General features: G+C 53.9%; 1 protein-coding gene across 1 annotated transcript in view; it reads right to left on the bottom strand.

Annotated features, from left to right (window-relative positions):
• Nucleotides 1–279: 279 nt before the first annotated feature.
• CHCHD6 (coiled-coil-helix-coiled-coil-helix domain containing 6) overlaps nucleotides 280–19825 on the bottom strand; it is a 231928-nt gene continuing 212382 nt past the window's right edge. Inside the window, exons 7-8 of the mRNA XM_029918640.1 lie at nucleotides 2625–2760; nucleotides 280–368 (exon numbers count right to left, since the gene is read on the bottom strand). Coding sequence (XP_029774500.1) covers nucleotides 363–368; nucleotides 2625–2760 — 142 coding nt within the window. The 3' untranslated portion in view covers nucleotides 280–362. The remainder of the gene's footprint in view (nucleotides 369–2624; nucleotides 2761–19825) is intronic.

Below are 19825 nucleotides of genomic sequence, written 5' to 3'. Positions count from 1 at the left end.
TCTGGGTGGCCGTTTGCGAGGGGGTTTCCACCTCTGTGTGCCCTGCCAGGCTGGGGGCATCCCAAGGGGAACAGCCTGCCTTGTTGGGCCTGCATCGCCACACTCAGCACAGGTCCGGCTGCAGAGGGGGCGGTGGAGTGGGCCAGCCTCGAGATTGACTGACAACAAAGACGTCTGCTTTATTTGTTCTCGGACAGTCGCATACTCTCGCTCTCCCAAACACAGGGCAGCCCCCGGCACGGAGGTCTCCACAGGCACCCCGGAGAAAACAGCTGTGGCCCAGGGGTCTGCAGACTGCGGTCCCATCACCGGTCCCTTCTGCGGAGCTCCGAGTCGCTGCCAGGGCCAGGACCGAGGGCTCCTCAACCCTACAAAGGAGAACAGGTCACAGTTCATCACAGCCCTCTCTTTAGGGAACGCTGTGCACGCCCCACGCCCCGCCTCTGATGCCTGGCTCCGGATGCCCCATGAGTGCGACAGCTTCATGGAAAGGGGGCCCCTGCAAGCCGGTCCCCGAGACCTGAGACTGTGCCTCTTCATCTCCATGCCCACGTCCACACACACACATGTCCCCGGGCGTGGGGGGCACCATGCAGGTGCCAGCAGGAGCCCTGGGGAGGCACCCCCTGCCCCCGCTGCTCACCAGGCGGGCCTCTGGTACCCACTCCCTGCCTGCCAGAGGTGAGGGTCCTGCTGCCAGGCACTTCCAGAGACCTTCCCAGCCCCACCCCTGCTCTGCCAGGGGACTTCTAAGACCCAGCCTGGCAGAGGGCAGCAACAGGGGCACCAAGGCCCCTTAGCAGTTGGGGCAGCACGTGTCTCCCGAAGGAACGCCACACACGCTGCACTATGGGCGCAGGCCGTCCTCTGCTGCTGCCGGTTGCTCAGTCTCCAATTTAGGCTTTAATAACACTGCGGGGGGGGGGGTGGCGGGAGTGGCGGGAAGGAGGGAGCCAGGCCTGGCAGTGCCCCAGAGCCCCTCTTGGGCATGCTCAAGCTACAGAGAACACATTGGAGTTAAATGCAATCTGTCTTCCTTCGTAATCACATTCTGGCCTCCGTGCAATGAAGACATATTGGTGAGATGCGTTGGTTAAAGATAAACTCTGCCGGGGGCAGGGCGGAGCACCCTGCACCGGGGGCCTGAAGGAAGAGAGGCTGGCCGGGCGGGGGTGCTGGAGCACTCTGCGCAGGCCAAGGAGGCCACGGCAGGGCCCTCAGCCTCCCCCTCAGCAGGAAGCCACGTGCACAGTGCGCAGGCACATGCACTGGTCCTCGACCCCACCGGGCAAGGGTTCTCGGGCTTGCCCTCACAAATGCCGTGGTTAGTGTGAAGGGGCACAAGAGGGCCACCTGTTCCCGTGGTCCAGGTTTCATGGCCCAGCTCTGCTCCACGCTGCAGGGACCGTTGGCCCGATCTTTTCTGCTCAACTCAAAACTGAGCAAACAGCCTTCTGTGCCCTCCCAAGGTGCTGTGCAGAGCCCGGAGCCCTGGCTCTGGGCAGTGGGCATGCGGCTGGGCCTCACAGCCCAGACACGCACATCATGTGGATGGGCAAGGGCTGGGGCCGCCTCCCTCACAGGCCCCAGCCCACAGAAGAGTGAGGAGGGCTCGGGCCAGGCCGCACTGTGGAGCAGGAGAGAGACCCGCCAGACCTGACCTCTGACCTCGGGCTTTCCACCACCAGCACCTATGGCAGCTTGTCTCCTATTGGGCTAGAGGGGCTTTTCCATAGGAAGAAAAACCCATCTCACAACCCGCTGAATGAACCTCCCTCTGGGGCCCAAGTCAGGTGCCCCTAAGTGAATGATGGGAGGGCTGGGTCCGGCCTGGAGCAGTTACTGCGGGGCTCAGGAAGGGCGGTGGAACTGTCTGGAAGAGGAACAGCAACTGGGGGTAGTGGGAGGAAGGATCAGGAGCTGGCTGGGAGGGTTACGGAGGGAGGGCAAGACGCTGGGACCGACTCTCGGGGAGGCCTGCTGCCACCCTCAGACATCTAGGACACCTCACTGCTGCCATGCATGTAGGAGACTTGGGACCACTGTGACCCCTCTCACTCACCAGAGGCTGGGATACCCCTTCAGACCCACATGTAAAGGGTGGGCTGAGAGGTACCCTTTGCTCCCTCACCCAGGCAGGCAGGCTGCACCCCTCTCCCACCTCCCTGAACCCAGAGGCTCTCTTTTCAGGACTGCCCAGGCCCATTTTGTGACCCCCTACCCTGCACCATGGGCCCTCCTGTGAGCTCCCACCCCCAACTGCTCAAGGGTAAGAAGTGGGTGGCACATGCATGCCCTTTACTAGGTGGCTGGTCCTTTGAAGGTAGAACCCAGAACTGCTCCCAAACCTGCTCCTGGACCCAGAGCTTACTCAGCTGTCCCCAGACCCAGTCTTGTGGGCCCTGGGCCCTCTTTTCCTAATCCAAATCTCTGAGAGAAGTCATGGGATCAGCTAGACATAACTTCAAACCAAAAAGTGACAGAGGAAACCAAAGTTCCTGATTAAGTCTGGCCTCGAGGTCAGCATATGTGACTTAGCACAGACAGACCGATAGAGCCCAGTGTCAATGCCCTGCCCCCAAACACCAGGCAGCCCGGGCCAGGGGTGTAGGGCGAGGCCGTACCTTGTGGGCGGCCCTCACGCAGCGCTGGTAAGCCTTGACCAGGTCTGAGCACAGAAGCACTTCCTGCAGGTGGTCGCGGTAGCAGCGAAGGATCTGGGCCTGCAGCCCTGAGCACACAGGCTCTGTCCTGCGGGGCCTGCGGGGACACAGAGCAGGTGGGCCTGGGGGTCGGGCCCGGGGGGCATGAAGGGGAGCCTCTGCCTCATTCAGCACCACACGCCGGGCACCCGGCAGCCATCCACATCCGGGTACTCCTCACACAGAACCAGAGAACAAGGAGGGGGTGGTCAAGCGCTGTCACACAGCAGCAGACACAGAGGGGACCGGGCTGTGGCTGCAGGCTCCACATGGGCTCAGTGCTACAGGAGTTGGGAGGCAAGGTGGCCGGCCGGGAAGGCCCTGTGCTCCCCTGTGCTGCCTCATAGGACACTTCCTAATGGATAGCATGTCTGACTGTGACTGTGGGACTGCACCCACTGCAGCTTTCTCGCACAGAGGTTGTTAGCCTGATTTCAGAACTAACATGTACACAGTGAAGGGAACTGGAAAAGCTGCAGAGACGTCTAAAAAACCTTATACAGCCTATTTAGAACTGTCTAAAAAAACATATACAGCCTTTTTAACCGACTGAGCCACCCAGGCGCCCCCTATACAGCCTTTTTAGAACCTCACATCCTAGAGATGACCTCTGCAGTATCCAGGGGACCCTTTATCCTTTTTTCTTGATCAGAGTAGGTGCAGAATGTACAAAACAATGCATCTGTTTTCTTTTCCAAAACATGAAACAAAAACTAAGTGACATAAAGGTTGTGCCACAGTGGGTCATTAGTGTCCCCGGCCGCTCTGACCAGCCTTTCTCCTTGCTGACTCCCGTGGGCCCCTCTCCCTTCCCTCTCTTTCCGGCCACATGCACGCATGGTCTTGCTCACATGCACACACATACACACACACACACACACTCATGCCGCACGCCAGGCATCCCCCACTCCTCCTTGTAGTAGCTCTGTGCTATGATCTCTCACCCCTGAGACAAATCAGGAAACCAAGGCACAGAGGATTAAGTAACCCGTCCAGGATCCCAGATCTATTTATTTACGAGGGTCTGGCTTCCTGTGCCCACAGATCAGTTTTCAGGCCAGGTCCATGCCGGAACCTTTGCTGCTGTAGGCAGGATCACCTGACATGGCCTTCCAGCAGAAACATGAGCTGTCTTGGCGGGGGTGGGGAAAATGCAGAGAAGCCCCTCTTCGAGGCACTCAGTGGTGAGAGGACCACTCTGACACTTGACACAGCTCTGGCCCCGGCACACGGCAGGAAGACCCGCAGGGGAATAATTCTCCTGGTCCAGTCACTGTATTTTAGGAACCCAGCCATGCACTGGGTCTGGAATGGAGCCACACCAGGATTATTTTAGGAAAACTCAAACAAACTGAGCTCATCAGGTAAGAACAGCAAGCAGCAGAATGCTCAGTGGCTCAGCAGGTGAGACCCCTGGTATTTAATGGTCTTGATTCACCAGCCTGGCGGTGGCGCGTGCACTGCTGCTTCACCACCAGCAACACCACGCTGGGCCAAGCCCGCCTTCCCCTGCACTGCCCCGTGCGGCCTAGCATCCTCAGGTCTGCCGTCTCATGCACGAGAGGGGAATATGTGATGGCAGGACCAGGAGGGAGGGGAGCAGAGGGGACAGCTCAGGGGGCTGCGCTGGCCTGGCTCTGCCCCGACAGTGTGCAGGCCCCCGGGGTTCTGAGGATGCAGCTGTGAGCTGAGCCTGGCCCTCTAGCACCATTCCGTTCTCGCCCTTGACATCACCATCCTGGTTCGTGTCCATGGCCTGGATGAGATCTTAGGGATTTCATCTGGGGGACACGTGGGGTCTCATCCCAGCACTAGCCTTGTGTCGTCATACAGGGCAGGCAGATGGGCTCCTAGGATTCAGCCCTTTCCTCTCGGGACCCTGGGAGGCCTTCCATTGGATTCTGCATGCCACTGCCCACACCTGAGGCACAATGGGCGACTCTTCCCCATGCTGGTAGACTGTACTCCATTCTCGTATTTAACACTCTGACATGGATGCATCTAATCGTGGGCCTTTTAAGATGGATTTTCAGCTTTTTGCTGGACATTTCTTCATCTTGGACAAATTCTCTCTACAACTATGCTAATTGCTTTGCTTCCAGTTGTCCCAATGTTTTCCCTGAGGCTGCCCGGAACACACAGATTTCTGCTCTCTGCCCCCCGTCCCACTACCTTCCTCTGCTCTTTGTGTTGCTTTCTTGGTCTCCGTACTGGGGTGACACAGCGTTCCCTCCCAGCCCAGGCCTGGCCAGGAGAAGCCCATGAGGCCACATCTTCTTGTGGCTCTGTCCTGGTCCCTACCCCTTTCCGGACCCCCTGAGGTAGCATCCCCCGTGGCGTGAGCCCCATGAGTGACTGTTCCCAGCTGCAGCCGTAGTTGTGGGAAGCACTGGGTGGAGTAGAGGCAGAGCTGTGGCTGGAGGCCTGTATGAGGCCTCCGGGTCTCTGGGGAAACAAGACGGGGGGTCAGCAGGGCCTGGACCAGGTGGCTGGGCCAAGCTCCTGGAGTCGCAGCACTGACCCCACGAAGCCTCATCCTCTCCCGATCTGCCACAGGGACACTGACTTTCACTCTGCAGGCTGTAAAAGGGTCGAGCGGTTGTTTTACACCATGTCCCTCTCCTTCTGTCCCCATGTGCTTCAGTTTCAGGTCCCTGGATGGAGGCCCCTGTGAATTTTGAGGGCAAACATCAAAGAACCCCCAGTAGGCTTCAAGTTCAGGAGAAAGTGGGCCACAGAGAAATCCATCCCCTCTAAGCCAGGATCACCTCTGCAACTGCAGAGGCGTCTCTCCTCTGGGACTCATCAGGAACAATATGAGGAGACAGGATGGCAGGCAAATGTCAACTGGAAGAAATTTCACCCATTTGCCTACAAAATGGCCCTGAATGGGATAGGCGTACACGGAGGGCACAGCTCTCCAAAGAAAAGGCTTTTTCTGAAGCAAGGTGGGGCAGGGCCTGGGGTCCAATCATTCATGAAATCAGGTGCCTCCTATCCAAGCACAGCCCCACCTTGCCCTGGTCCACACCAGCCCTGTTTACACTGCATACAAATCAGCACGAATCTTGAGAAACATTCAGTCTCATGAACAGCTGCTTTGCAAATGCATAAAAAATGTATCCACAGCATGATGCGAACTTTCCAGGGATTGAGAGAAGTCCAGCTCCCCCACCGAAGAGGTATCCACTGCCACAAGTATGCCCTTGGCAAATCTAGATCTAACGGTCCACATGGCTTTGAAGGGGTTAATGTCACCCGGGTCAGAAGGCTAAGAGTCCATTGCTATGGAAGGCAGCTCACCTCTCGGACCCTTACCTTCCTCAGCTGTAAACCGGAACATGCCTGGACTGGGTTGATGAAGGCCAGACAGGCAGGTGCCTGACTGTGGGTGGTGAAGGGTCGCTCTCACTAACCACCTGGCTGTCAGTGGGACAAGGGTGAGGCTGGGCGGGAGGAGAGCGGAGGAAGAGAGACAGTGTTCCTGGTGGTGAAGAGTGAAGACGAGGAGGCTTTGGGGCTGGGACTCTAGATGTCGGCTCGAAGGCTGGACCTTGTCTGAATGTGTTGCTCTCCCTGTAACCTAAGTGCTGGTGTCCTCCAGGCCCTGCTCAGATCTTTCCCAGGTCTTGCTGGTGCCTCTTTCCCCAGCAATCTTTTTTTTCTTTTCTTTTCTTTTTTTTTGAGAGAGAGCAACAGAGCATGCTCTCAAGCAGGAGAAGGGCAGAAGAAGAGGGAGAGAGAGAATCTTAGGCAGGCTCCATGCCCAGTGCAGAGCCTAACACAGGGCTAGATCTCAAGACTGTGAGATCATGACCTAAGCCAAAATCAAGAGTCAGATGCTTAACCCACTGAGCCACCCAGCTGCCCCTCCCCAGGAACGGTACCAATCCCAGTGCACCTCCCCAAGGATCCAGCAGACCCATAAGTGTGGCACTATGCAGGCCAGTGGGGAGGAGGGCCCCACCGTGCAGAGCCACCCGAGACTCAGCACGTGGGGGTCAGGGCTCAACCCCAGCATGGCCTCTGGTCAGGTAGTGTCAGACATATGGAGGAAATGGGCTGAACATTGCTTCCTTTGCACAAAGGGCTTCCACACCCTCCCCCTGAGGGCCAGTGTGATGGCCATAGGCAGGGCACGTAGGTAGTGAGCAGGTGGCAGAGACCGACAGACTCCAGGCCCTGCCCTGTTCACTCAGACTATAGGCCCGTGGGACCAACCAATTACTAGGGATGCCTCATAGATGTCTGGGGGCATCAATGCCATGATGACCTCTGGGCATTCAGTATCGTGCAGCCCCCTGGCCCCCAGTACTGCCAATGAACCAGAGTTCTGCCTTCTTGGTGGTAATAACATGTTCCCATAAGAGCCGTGATAAAAATCATTAGAAAAAGGCAAAGTGTTAGCCAGGAATAAAAACATGCACCCCGCCCCCCCATCCCATGGCACACAGCCAGGCCAGCCAGGCCCTCGCATGCCCCCGCTGCTGCCCGGCTCTTTGAGAAGTGAAGCGGCTCTCACCGCGCGGTGCCACATGCTGGGAGCCCTCCATCTGTGGGCCACCAGCTCCCCTCCCTCCCACTCTGGGCATACAGGCCCCTTACCCCTTTACCTCTGCCCCGCAAACCTCCGAGCCAGCTCCTGGCTCGCTCCTACCAAACCCGCAGCTTCTCCTCCTCCCATTGCCAATCCCCAGAGTTATTCCACGGCTTTCCCTACAGAGCTTCTGGATCCAGGCATCCCAGGCTATCCTGACCTGCTATTTTCTCAATGGGGTTCACCATCTGGCACCAAGCGACCCACTCACTTCCCTGGTTTCCTGCCTTGATGAGTGGCTATCCCTCCAGCCACCCACCTCAGTGGAGAACCTGGATTCGTGCTAGAGGTCTCCTCCTGCTTCCACTCTAGATATCTCCCCCCATCTTTCCAAATATCTCCCCCTGTCTTCACTCTACTGCTCTCATTCTAGATATTCCCCCCACCTTCACCCTGGATGTCTCTCCCACTTTCATTGTAGATGTCTCCCTGACTTTGTTCTAGATGTCTTCCCCCACCTTCGTTCTAGATGTCTCCCTCCACCTTTGTTCTAGATGTTTCCCCCACCTTCGCCTTTGTTGTAGCTATCCCCTCTTCAGTCTAAATATCTCCTCCTGCCTTCCTTCCTTAATGTATCCCTTTTGCCTCCAAGTAAACCAGCCCTGCATTCTCCATTCCAACTGAAAGCTGAAGATGCATCCATTCTCCATCCCAAACAGCTCAGAAATTCATTCTCCCATTTCTGGTGACCTCACTTACTCTCACCTGGGCACATCTAGAAGCCACCATCCTCCACGGCCAGAGGCTTTCCGTCCCCCTCAGATGCTGTATTGGGCCTCTGGCTCCTGTTTACAGACGCCCTGCCTGCCTGTCTCCTGCCTCCCCTGCTCCAATTCTGAGTGGTTCCCGTAGGCCTTCTCCTTGGCCACAGTGTCCTTCTGTAGGGTCTCCCTGAGCTCCTATGGCCCTTCTTTGCCCCACCCACTCTCCCCACCTGGAGTCTTGGGTGTTCTTCCTTGTGCCTCTGCCACAGCCCATCAGTACCCCAAGAACGCCGCCAGCTTCACATGCCTTCCTGCAGGGTTCCTTCCATGGGGCAGTTCTCTCTCAACCCCAGTGCTGGAGTGGCGTCTCCTACTGGCCTTCCTCCCTTATGCCATCACCATTCCATTCTGTCCACCAACATAGTCACTTTTCCAAGAAGTTGAAAACCACTGCAGACCCAGACCTGTGCCTCTTAGCTCCCCCTCCTGCCCCTCAGCCTGGTCCCCTGGTCAGCCTCATCAGACCCCTCCTGCTCAGGGTGACCCCCACAGCCCTGCTATAGCCAGCAGTATGGCCCACCCCAAGGCCCTCTCCCTCTGCTCACCGGGCACTCCATCTGTGACCCTGCTCTCCCCACTGCCCTTGGCTCACCAGCCACGCTCCATGCCGGAGCTCAGCAGGTCACGGGGACCAAGTGGGCCTGGGGCTCACTCCAGCACCCCCTCCTCCTGCACACTTATCCTTGGGAGACAGCACCAATGCTGACCAGACTGGCTGGACACCCCATCACCCCTGACTCCAGCCAGAGCTCACCCCACCCCCTCCAACGCCGAGGCTGCCCTAGGTTTTACCTCCCAGAAGCCCCTCCTCCAGTCCCTGGTCCCTATCATTATTCAAGCAGCTGCTTAAACTCCTCCTTACCTCCAGCCCATCCTCTCTACTGCAACTCAGTGATTTTTCTGGAACATAAAGCAGCCCAGATTTCTAAAATGCCAAGCCAGTTTAAAAACCCATTGCTTGGGTGACTACAGCTCACCGGAACCTGTGCTCAGCATTACCTCATTGAATCACCAGGAGAACCGTATAAGGTGGGAATGTTACTTCTACTTCATTTCTCTTAAATGAAGAGACAGTGGCTCTGAGAGACCCAGCCGCTTGCTCGTGTTTAGTATCTGATGAGCAGGACCAGCAATCAGGTCTGAGCCTTCCCATGGGCCCACCGGCTCACTGCGTCCCCCTGGCCATTGAGCAGCCTCTGTACACTCTGGTACTGCCATCTGTCATCCGTGTTAAGCTGCGCAGTTGACGTTACTAGGCCACTAGTCTGAATGCCCTAAGAGGTCAGGCCATGTCCCTAGCACATCACAAGCTGAGTGAGGGTATCGGTCTGGTCTCTCGGCCTAGCTCTCATTTATCCCAGACATAGGTGAACCATGGGGGAGTACCCAGAACATGGCCTGGGGACCCAGGGGCTCCTGTCTGTGTCTGTTCCTTCATTCTGGTCACACACTCCCCATCCATGGGGGCAAAGCTTTAGCAGCCTTCCCTGTCTTCAGGAGCCTCCTTGATACGCCCCGGGTGGCACACCACTGTGGATTCTGACACATCCACCTGTCTGTCTCCACACAGGGGCCAGAGGCCCTGAGGCAGGTCCAGAGCTGTGACTGGGTGTACCCACATGACGGTTCCCAAGACCGCCACACAGGAGCATCCGGAGGGAAGGGAACTTAGCTGTATGGAAGGGCAAATGTACCACGCATTCACCCATTAGTGTAGCCAAGTCCTAGAGCGAGACTGCCGCGCTCCACGAGGCCTGCCCACATGCCATCTAGACGACACGGATGAGGTGGATGCACCCACCAAAGCCTGTAGCGTTTCCACTTCATTCCAGGCCCTTGTGGGCTGGGGAGGGGGGCTTTGGACCACAGGATTGAGCCTGGGCTAGCTAAGTCCCACAGCCTCCTGGGCCCAGTGAAAGGTCTAGGCTGAAACTGTATCTCTGCAGGGGAAAAAAAAAAACCTGGGCCTCCAACAGCCACAGCCATGGCCCAGAGGCCAACAGACCCTCACGTTATCTGAACACTTGATCCACAGCTCGGGGCTGTTTTCAGCTTTCCTGTAGCACAAGCGTTGGCTTAGGTTAGCTAGGACTGAGTGTCTATCACTTGCAGACAAGAATGCTATCTAGGGAAGACAATATGGAGAGACTGGGAGGTGGGGGGTGGGTCAAGGGCTCCTGAGAACTACGGGCACACATGTGTAGGCCAGGGTCTCCCACCAGAAGTCATATCCTTCTCAGAAAGAACCCCAGAATGCAACTTTAATTGGCATTAAAGTGTTGTTGCAGATATAGTTAGTTCGGATGAGGCCATTCTGGGCTAGGGAAGACCCCTAATCCATTATGACTGGTGTCCCCATAAGGAGAGACACAGACACACAGCGAGAGAGAAGGCCATGTGACAGCAGAGGCGCAGACTAGAGTGGCATGCCTACAAGCCAAGGAGCGCCAAGGGCTGCCGGCAATCCCGGAAGCTTGGGGACAGGCACAAGTGCGGTCACCTCCAGTCAGAGAAGAACTGGCTCCTCAGGCTGGCTTCACCTAACTGACAGGTGGAGATGCTGTAATTCATGTGCCAGTCTACAGAGCGCCTGCCTCCCCATGTTTCTGGGCAGAGGACCAGGCTACGGGGAAGGGTAAGGGAGTGACAAAGGATATGTTTCTATCTCGGTGAACAGCACAGGTGGAAAATCCATCCTCCTCTGAGATGACATCTGGGCAGCCCTATGGTTCTGGTCATTCTGAAGCCAATAGCCACCAGTGCCCACTGCATGCCAGGTCCTAAAGCAGAGCCACCACAAACCTGCAAGCTGGGCATCACCATCCCATTCCGCAGATGGGACCAGGGAGGTTAGGTGACTTGCCCAAGGTCACACGTAGTGAGAGGGAGCTGGATAAGAGCCTGGTAGGTTTGGCTCCACATTGTGTTCATTTTAGCTCTGCTCTGCCTAGGGAAAATCCTGAAAAAATTCCTGAAGAAGAAATAACCAAGGGGACAAAATGGAACACCAGACACTGGCTGGCCTCAAACTACAAGGACCGCAGGGTTCTGGAATGGAGCCAGAAGCTGGTGACTCAAAGCAGGGAGTGGGGGAGGGCTGCGAAGCAGGCCACGCCCACTGGAGGAAGAGGGAGGGAGGGAGCGATGGATGCGAGGCTCTACAGTGCCGACAAAAAAGAGCAAAGTCCACAGTAAAGGTGGGAAGGAGAAAGGAAAGGAAAGCCACAGTCCCAGCAGTGGAGCCGGCTTCGGGCAGGACAGGGACAGCACCTCCTGGCGTGGGTGCTCCAGTCAGCGGACGAACAGGGTCACCCCACCTGGTGAAGGTCTCCGAACAACCCCGGGTGGCTCTTAGGCCTGAGCGTGTGCAGTGTCCTCACATGCGCAGTCCCGAGCCTCTGTGCACTCTTATTTAATAAATGAAATCTCATCAACTTTTCCTTCTTCCATTATCACTGCTGACATCAATCTGATAATATTGGCCTGGTGTGGAATTGGGCTATCATATGTCCTCCTGATATTTAATTTCAGAGAAACATCGGCAGGGGGTGAATATATGGAGCGGGCTTTTTATTACGGGCCGCGGTAAGGAGATTCCAAGTGAATTAGACATTCATCTTCGTCAGGTCCAATCTAGCTGTGCAGGAGAGGACTTGGTTTCAGCCAGAGCTAGGGGTGAGGGGCTGACAAGACCAGCTGGTTACCAAGGACTTGGTTAACAGGCCGCTATCGACGATGTGCCATTCAGCCCGGGTAAGTGGAGCCCAAGGATCCCGCCATCGATCAACCTGCCATGTGAGATCGCTGTCAGCTGCTCAATGCTGGCCTCCAGCTGCCCCGTCCCCCAGGCAGGAGGTGGCTTTTCCGAGAACCAGGGCTTAGCAAGAGGGCCCTTCCGCTGAGAGCTGAGGGAGGGCTTTGCTCCCAAGAGGAAAGGAAACACAAATTGGCCCCTGGCTGCCTCTCAGTCAATGACGGAGAGGCTGCCTGTGACAGGATCCTTCCCAGGACTATCACTTCACACACACACATGCGGTGGGGAAAGGGCCATGCCTGGCTTTGTTCCCTGTAGAGAAAATAACATAGGATACACATGTCCCCCCAGGGGTCCCTCTTGAGTCCCTGGAAGTGTGGGATGGGCATGGACCGGTGCCCTCTGAGTGTCTGTGATCAGGGAGGATCCAGCAGGGTCGCAAGGTCTGAGGGTCTGAGGAGGGCCACACAGAGAGCTCCTGGGGCTGAAGAGCTTTCTGGCACTGCTTCTGCCCATGAGACCTTCAGTGGCCATGGCTGTGGCTCTGGTGTGGGGCCTCTGCTTGGGGCAGAGTACACAGTTGGCAGCACTCAGGGCTGCTGGCGGTTTTTGGGACACACCCTTGGCCAGACTGGCACCCCTAGAAAGGAAGACAGTGTCAGGGAGCGGGTGGGGAACCCCAGGCACCCCTAGTCCTGAGCAGCCCCTCCCATCCCACACCTGTGTCTCTGAGCCCTTGCTACCTTGCACCGGGGCAACAGCAGGGGTGTCCTGGCTGACCTCCCTCCCTCCCTCTGCTCTGCCCCTCCAGCCCGCCTCTTGCTGACACCAGCAGGAAGCCCAGGAACTCCCGTGCAAGGGAGGCCAACTGTCCAGGCCTGCCCTTCTAGCTCTGTGCACAGCGCTGCCATCCACACCCATGGTCGAGGCTCCCAGAACCCAGCAGACCAAACTCATAGCAGTGCTTCATTGGGAGCCAAGATCCTCCTGACATGAGGAGCCACAAGAGCCCCCAGCCTCCGCTGGCCATCTGCCCCTAGTGCCCCACCTCTCTCTCCTTTCACAAAACCCCACTGGCTGACCTGCAAGCAAATGGAATTTCCTTCAGTCCAGGAGTGAGAATTTGCTGAAGGCCTAACAGTGTGCTGACCCTCAAGGGACAAAGCGTCAGCCCTGCCCCCAGAGACCCCACCTTCCTCCTGTCCCCTATGCCTGGAAGAAAGCATCCCCAATCCAGTGGGGTGTCTCTTCTAGGACCCTGCTCACCTGTGACTAGCACCCATGAGGGGGCTGAACAGCTGTGCTAAGACAGGGGCAGAGCTGTCTGCCCCCGAGGTGGGACCACAGCTTACTACCTGGTTGCACAGGTCCTCAGCTAATACTGATTGCGAAGCAGATATCCCATAAATCCGCTGAGAGAAGCCAGAGCACCAATAAGCAAGTCTCTGGGGCTCCACCTTACAGGTTCTTGAGGCAGAGACTGTATCCACCTGACCTACTAGATGTCTGCCTGGCCTGGCTTGAGGCTCCAGTAACCTAGCAGGCAGGCCCTGCGCCATCGATTCTGGACCTCTTTGAAGAGGTGTGCCTGTCCTGGGCCATGCAGCATCACCTTCCATCTGTTCCCTCATCTTTGCTGTTCGTGAACACAGTTCATGTTCCATTGCTAGCCTCCCTGAGGTCCAGCCTGGGCCACCGCATGCCACTGGCCTGTCCTCAGTGACTCCTTCTCACCCCCACAGCCTTGGGGGAGCCTTCCAAGGGCCTGGGCCTCGCTGTGTCCTGCCAGATATCTGAGCCCCGGGAGTGGCCTGCACAGATACCCTAGCCCCAGGAGCAGCCCTGCGTGGCCCCAGGACACCTCTGTGGCAGTCAGGTGCTCCACACCAACTGCAAGCAAACAAACCAGTGAGCCTCCCTTTGGGGGCTGGATGGACCACACATAGCGCTCCTGCCTGTCCAGGCCTTGGCCATGGCACCTTCCCCAGCCCCCAGCAGAAGTAGGGTGGCCATGTGGGCTGTGACACCCCCTAAGCCTGGGGGCAGAAATGCTGGCACTTTTCCCTTCAGCCTGTCACCTGAGTGCAAGAAAAGGGTTTGCAGTACCATGTGCTTTGGTAACAGGGCTGACTCTCCACAAGGCACAAAGGGACAGGGAGGTGAGAACTGAACCTATACCTGTCATGGGCATCTCAGACAGAAACACCTTTTGGTGATGTAAGCAAGCCTGGGTCAATGGCCACGCTTGCTCCTCCCTGGGGGCTTTCCCTACAGGTACCCTCGCAGGGTCTGGCTGATCCTTTCTCCACTGCTTCCCCGTACCCTCTCTCCATGATGACCCCCAAACGGAATTCTTGTGCCCATCACATCCCCCCAACATGCATCTGGGCCACTTCCTGTCACCAGCCGCCTCTACCCCCGCACACCTGGCCTGCAGTCCTCCTCCTGCCTTGCCTCCCGTGTTCAGCCTGCACAGGCCACATTCCCCCTCCTACGGCCACTGGGAGTGCCTCCGTCCTGGGGACCTCCTCCCTCCTGCTCCCCTCCCCTCCAGAACAGCCCCACAGGTAGGCCATGCAGTGCCAGTAAAGGTAAGTGGTAACTCTGAACTTTATTTCCTTCACCCACTTGCACACAATTCTTTTCATGATTGTCCTTTAAGCAGTAGAAATGTTTTATCAGCTGAAACCTTATACATAATCTCAATGAATATACAGATTAATACAGGGGTGCTCCCTGCAAATCTGCCCCCCCATCACGGTCTCCTCAAGCACATTCAGAAACTAAATGGCACAGATAACTGTGAGGGCCTCCTATGGGCCTGCTTCACTGTGAGGGAGACAAGGAGGGTGGCGGCCTCACCTCTGCCAGGGACAGCAGAGGAGAGAAGAGGTTCCTTAAGGGTATCACCTTTCACTGCACCTCGAATGTCACCACGGACAAGAAGGGGAATGTTGGCAGTGTATTTTTCATGCACCCAGAAAAATCAGCAGCCTCATTCTTGGCTTTGAACCAGAACTCACTTCCCTTGGTGAGAACATAGAGTCAGCCCTGGGCCACTGGAACCCAGTGAGACCCGGGAAAGAACGTGATCCAAGGTGAGGAAGCCAAAACTAGCAAGGGGGAGGGACATGAGGGGAGGGGGGCTATGCCTCTTCGTCCTAACCCTAGTCACCGCAAGGATGTGGAAGGGCTGAAGCTGTTTTCCAAAAACCAACAGCAGGCGTCTTTTCCTTTGGCCTTCCTTTGCCCAATCAGCAGAAGCTGGAGGAAGGAGATGGCGAGGAAAAGCCACTGGGCAGTGGTGGCAGGGGAGTGCCCCTGGGGCAGTGGGTGGGGAGGCAGAGGTGGTGGGCAGCAAGGCAGCCAGAACGGCTGGGAGGCTGGGAGAATGGAGCACAAAGTTCCGTGATCAAGCAAGGAAGTATATATGTTTAGGAAAATATGAACCTGGCCTCTTGCTCTCTGAGAAACGTGCTCTAAAAATGAAGGAGCTACAAAGAGCCATAGGCATCGAAATTATTAGAGATATCCATACAAACTTTGTGTACACAGACAGGTGAGTAAATGGTACAGATGTACACATATGTATACGTATACTAACATACACGCAAGTACCTACGAAGGCTTGCACATAATCCACATGCTTCTAGTTCTATCCACTGGGAGCCCCCAGAAGCACAGACACCCCAGTCACAATGAGCACACCCAGTGCCCACACCTTGGTTTCTAAGTACTATTCTCCAGTAAAAGCAACAGGACTCCTGGGGGAAGTAGCTGATTCCAGGGCCAGGACTGAGGAAGAACAGGATAGTCCTGGAACACCTTATGCCACCAAGTCAAGAAATGTTCAGAAGATGAAGAAATGTGATAAAATGACAGAGGAATCTGTTTGAAGGGCCAAATCTAAGATGTCTGGAGCATCAGGTTAATAAGAACACACCTTACAACATAATGAGTAACTGTGAATCCTGGACTCTTTACTAATATAAAACAAATACATGAGTATCTAACTGAGTGGGGGAAAAGGGAAAATGCTTCCTTTAAGAGAGTGTCAATTCATCAGTGTGTGAGAAACAACTGAATAAATAATCACCATTTGGCAACAATTATTGGGGGGGTTGATTCCGGAGAGAGTCGTCCTTGGTAACGAAGGCTGCTGGGCGCAGGTCTGATGAGGAGTTCTATGTGGCATCTCCTCACGAAATGCTGATCAAATACAAAGGGAAAAAAGTGCAGCCTTTGCAGCAGAGGGACCAGGCAGAGGCCACAGTGAGCGAGTCAAGGTCAACTGATATCAGTAGGGACAGGAGGAGAAGCACTGTGAAGGCCACAGCACCACTTTGAGGTCTTCCTGCCAAGAAAGGACTGCTTGAGTCTGGTCATGATGAAATAGTGGGCAGGCTCAGGCTGGGGTCCCCCTACAGACTGCTGAGGTCATGAACGACAGGGACAGCCTGAGGAAGTGTTCCGAGCTGAAGGCCAACGACGACACATGACAAGTGGTGTGGCACAAACCCTGGGCAGGATCCTGGACCAGAAGAAAAAGGTGCAGCTGGGCAGAAGGTGGCAGGTGCCGTGTGGCCTGAGGCACCCTGATCGGAAGAGGGGTGTGCTGGTTATGGAGGATGTGTCACCTTGGGGGGCACCTGAAGGATGAGAATACTTGGTGCTAATAGGTCACCAGGTCAGAGGAAGGCAATATCTAAAGAGACACGTATTGTTACCTAGAGAGAGAAGTAAGGACACAAACTCTAATGTTGGGCAAACTGGGTTAGGAGACGTAGGAATTGTTGATACTGTTCTGGAAACCTTTCTATGGGTTTAAACTGATTTTAAAATACAACAGACACAATAAGGATGGTGACTGGAGAGGACTGAATGCATTCGAAAGGATGTACTTATCCCCACAAACAGCCTGCCAAACTTACTTTTTTTTTCTTCTTTTCCCCCTAGTTGGGAGTGGGGTAGGGGAAGTTTGGCAGAACGATTCTAAATTCATCTGAAAAACCAAACTGGAAAAAGACCATCAAGGTAGAAGAACTTGTTCTACCGGATATTTGTTTTAAATAACTGTGGCTGCGTGGTGTGTTTTAAACACATTAAAAATGTGCAGGATTGGCCCTGCAAAAGAGTCTAGAAATAGACCCAAGGAATTTAGCGTATGATTAGTGCGAATGGACAAAGGATTCCCTATTTTGGGGAAAAAAACCCCAAAACCCAAACAGGTGGTCTGTATGTCACATCTTACAGATAAATAAATCACAGGGTGGGGGGCATTTGGGGCAAGAATCAGTGACAGGGAATAAAATCACAGAGGTACTAGGTACTGGGGGAGAAAGGCCTTTCTAATGGCAGTCAAAATACAGAAAAATGAACAATCAACACTTGGATCCCTATCCCCAAATCAGCTGCCAAAGGGCAGAATATTCAACAGAAAAACAGTCATAACAAAAATGAACAAGATTATTAACACTATCAGACAGAGACCTTTTAAAAAGGAATAATAAGGAGAAAATGGGTAAAGGCCATATGTGAGCCGCTGATAAAAGAAAAATGTCCAGTAACATATAAAAGGGTTTAATTTAATATTTGAAGAGACGAGGACCTTTAAAAGTGAGAGACTGCCTGGTTTTGGTTTTGAGATTGGCAAAGTGTTTTTTAGAAACATTTTATAACCCTGCTTGCGAGATCTCAGGAAAAGGTCCACCCCCTAGCATCACTAGAGTGAAAGCTGGTATAAAACCTCCGTCACTCTGGCGGCCAGCTGGTAAAATGTGTGTATATGTGCGTGTATATGTGTATATGTGCGTATGTGTGTGTGTGTGTATGGGTATGTGTGTGTATGTGTGTGTGTATGTGTGTATGTGTATATGTATGTATATGTGTGTATGCATGTGTATGCGCGTGTATATATGTGTGTATGTGTGCATATGTGGATATATGTGTAAATATAGTTTTATTCTGTGTGCATCCTTTGACCCAATAATTATCTCTAGCAGGATTTAAAGATTTTTTAAAATTTTAAATGTTTATTTATTTTGAGAGAGAAAGAGAGAAAGGGAGGGAGGGAGTGGGAATGAGCGGAGGAGGGGCAGAGAGAAAAAGGGAAAGAGAGAATCCCAAGCAGGCTCCACACTGTTGGTTCAGAGCCAAACACAGGGCCACGACTGGTAAGATCATGACCTGAGCCAAAATCAAGAGTTGGATGCTTAACCAACTGGGCCACCCTGGCACCCTTCTCTGGAAGGATTTATTTATTTTTTTATTTATTAAAAAAATTTTTATGGTTTTTATTTATTTTGGAGAGACAGAGATAGCACAAGCAGAGCAGGGTCAGAGAGAGAGGGAGACACAGAATCTGAAGCAGGCTCCAGGCTCTGAGCTAGCTGTCAGCACAGAGCCCGATGCAGGGCTCGAACCCACGAACCGTGAGATCATGACCTGAGCTGAAGCCAGACGCTCAACCGACTGAGCCACCCAGGCGCCCCTGGAAGGATTTAAACAAGGGCACAAAGATGGAAAAGACTGTGCGTCATGCTATTCATTACTGTGGGGGGAAAAACTTGAAAACTCCCAAGGATCTATCAGTAAGAGATTGGTTACTTTAGTTCTGGTATGACATATAGAAGAATAAGATGGTAATTAAAAACAAAGATGTAGGGGCATCTGAATGGCACGTTCCGTTGACATGCAGCCCACTTTGGATCCTCTGTCTCTCTCTCTCTGCCCCTCCACTGCTTGTGCTCTCTCTCTCTCTCAAAAATAAACAAACGTTAAAGAAAATGAAGATTTAAAACTAACACTGAATGACACGGAAGTAGGGTGGGTCATGGCATGTGGATGAGGAGGAATGGAAGGTACTGGAATGGGGTGTTCTTGGGAGCTCATGGTCCTATCCTGTGCAAGAGTGTGTCTGGGTTCTGGAGGGTACAAAATGACATCACCAAAACGTGAGCCTGGGGAGCTTTGGGAATTTTTAAAACTTCTACTTTTTTTTTGCATTAATTTTTTTTCAACAGGTATTATTTTTCAAGTCAGAAAACATAACTGTTTTTCATCTTGAAAAACTGTATAGATATATATACTCATCTGAATATTTTTTTTAACACTGATCATTTTAAGATGCTACAATAAAAGGCATTTCAGACAATAGGTACAAAATCTATACGTAAGTACTAAGCACAGTGCCTGCTCATTTCTTACAGTGTTATTATGTGAATGTTCATGTGTACACACCCACAAATTATAAGGGACCCAGATGGACAGGCACGTAGAGTAAAGGAGTGCCTGCACACAGTAGGAACTAAATATTGAATTAGAAGGAGCGAATAAAGGTTGTCCTTATCTCTGAAATTCTAAAGTGGAAGTTCCAAATCAATTTGCTCAGAGAGAGAGTCAATGGAATATGTGTATATTCTGCGGCATTTGTTAAAAGATCAGTCATGTTATTGCAGCTTCCCATCTTGTTCCATCACTGCCCAGGTAGGTGAGAGATAAAATTCATGCTTTCTACACTGTCACAAGTCACAGCTGTCAAAAGCCAGTGGCTGCATGGCAAGAAGCCATTGCAAGGCATTTTCCTTCTTGCCTCCTGCCGTATGTACAGCTCCCCCCCACGCCCACCCTACCCCCACCATGCACATATATGCACACACATGCACACACAGGCTGAGAGGCGGGCTGGAACAAAAGGCTGAAATGAGCATGAAATCAGGTAGAGATGAATGTCATTTCCTGCACTCAGGTTTGAAAATCATCAACTGAACAAGGACAGGTTGGGGGAATTGTGGTTTAACAGACTTAATGCACCACCTCTAGAGTTATCTTCCTGAAACACACATCTGATCATGCAGTTTCAAAGCTTGGGCACTTCTGATGGCTTCCCAAGGCCTCGAAATAAAGCCCGAACCCCTGGCACCCGAAGTTTCACTTTCTGCCCCAGCTGTGCTCCCGGCCACGCCTCCCTCCACGTGGTAGACCCTGGAGGCAGCTGGCATGGTCTGCA

The sequence above is a fragment of the Suricata suricatta genome, chromosome 12, assembly GCF_006229205.1.
Source record: "Suricata suricatta isolate VVHF042 chromosome 12, meerkat_22Aug2017_6uvM2_HiC, whole genome shotgun sequence".
NCBI lineage: Eukaryota > Metazoa > Chordata > Mammalia > Carnivora > Herpestidae > Suricata > Suricata suricatta.
The sequence above is the reverse complement of the archived record's forward strand: the minus strand, read 5'-3'. Positions and strand labels throughout refer to the sequence as shown.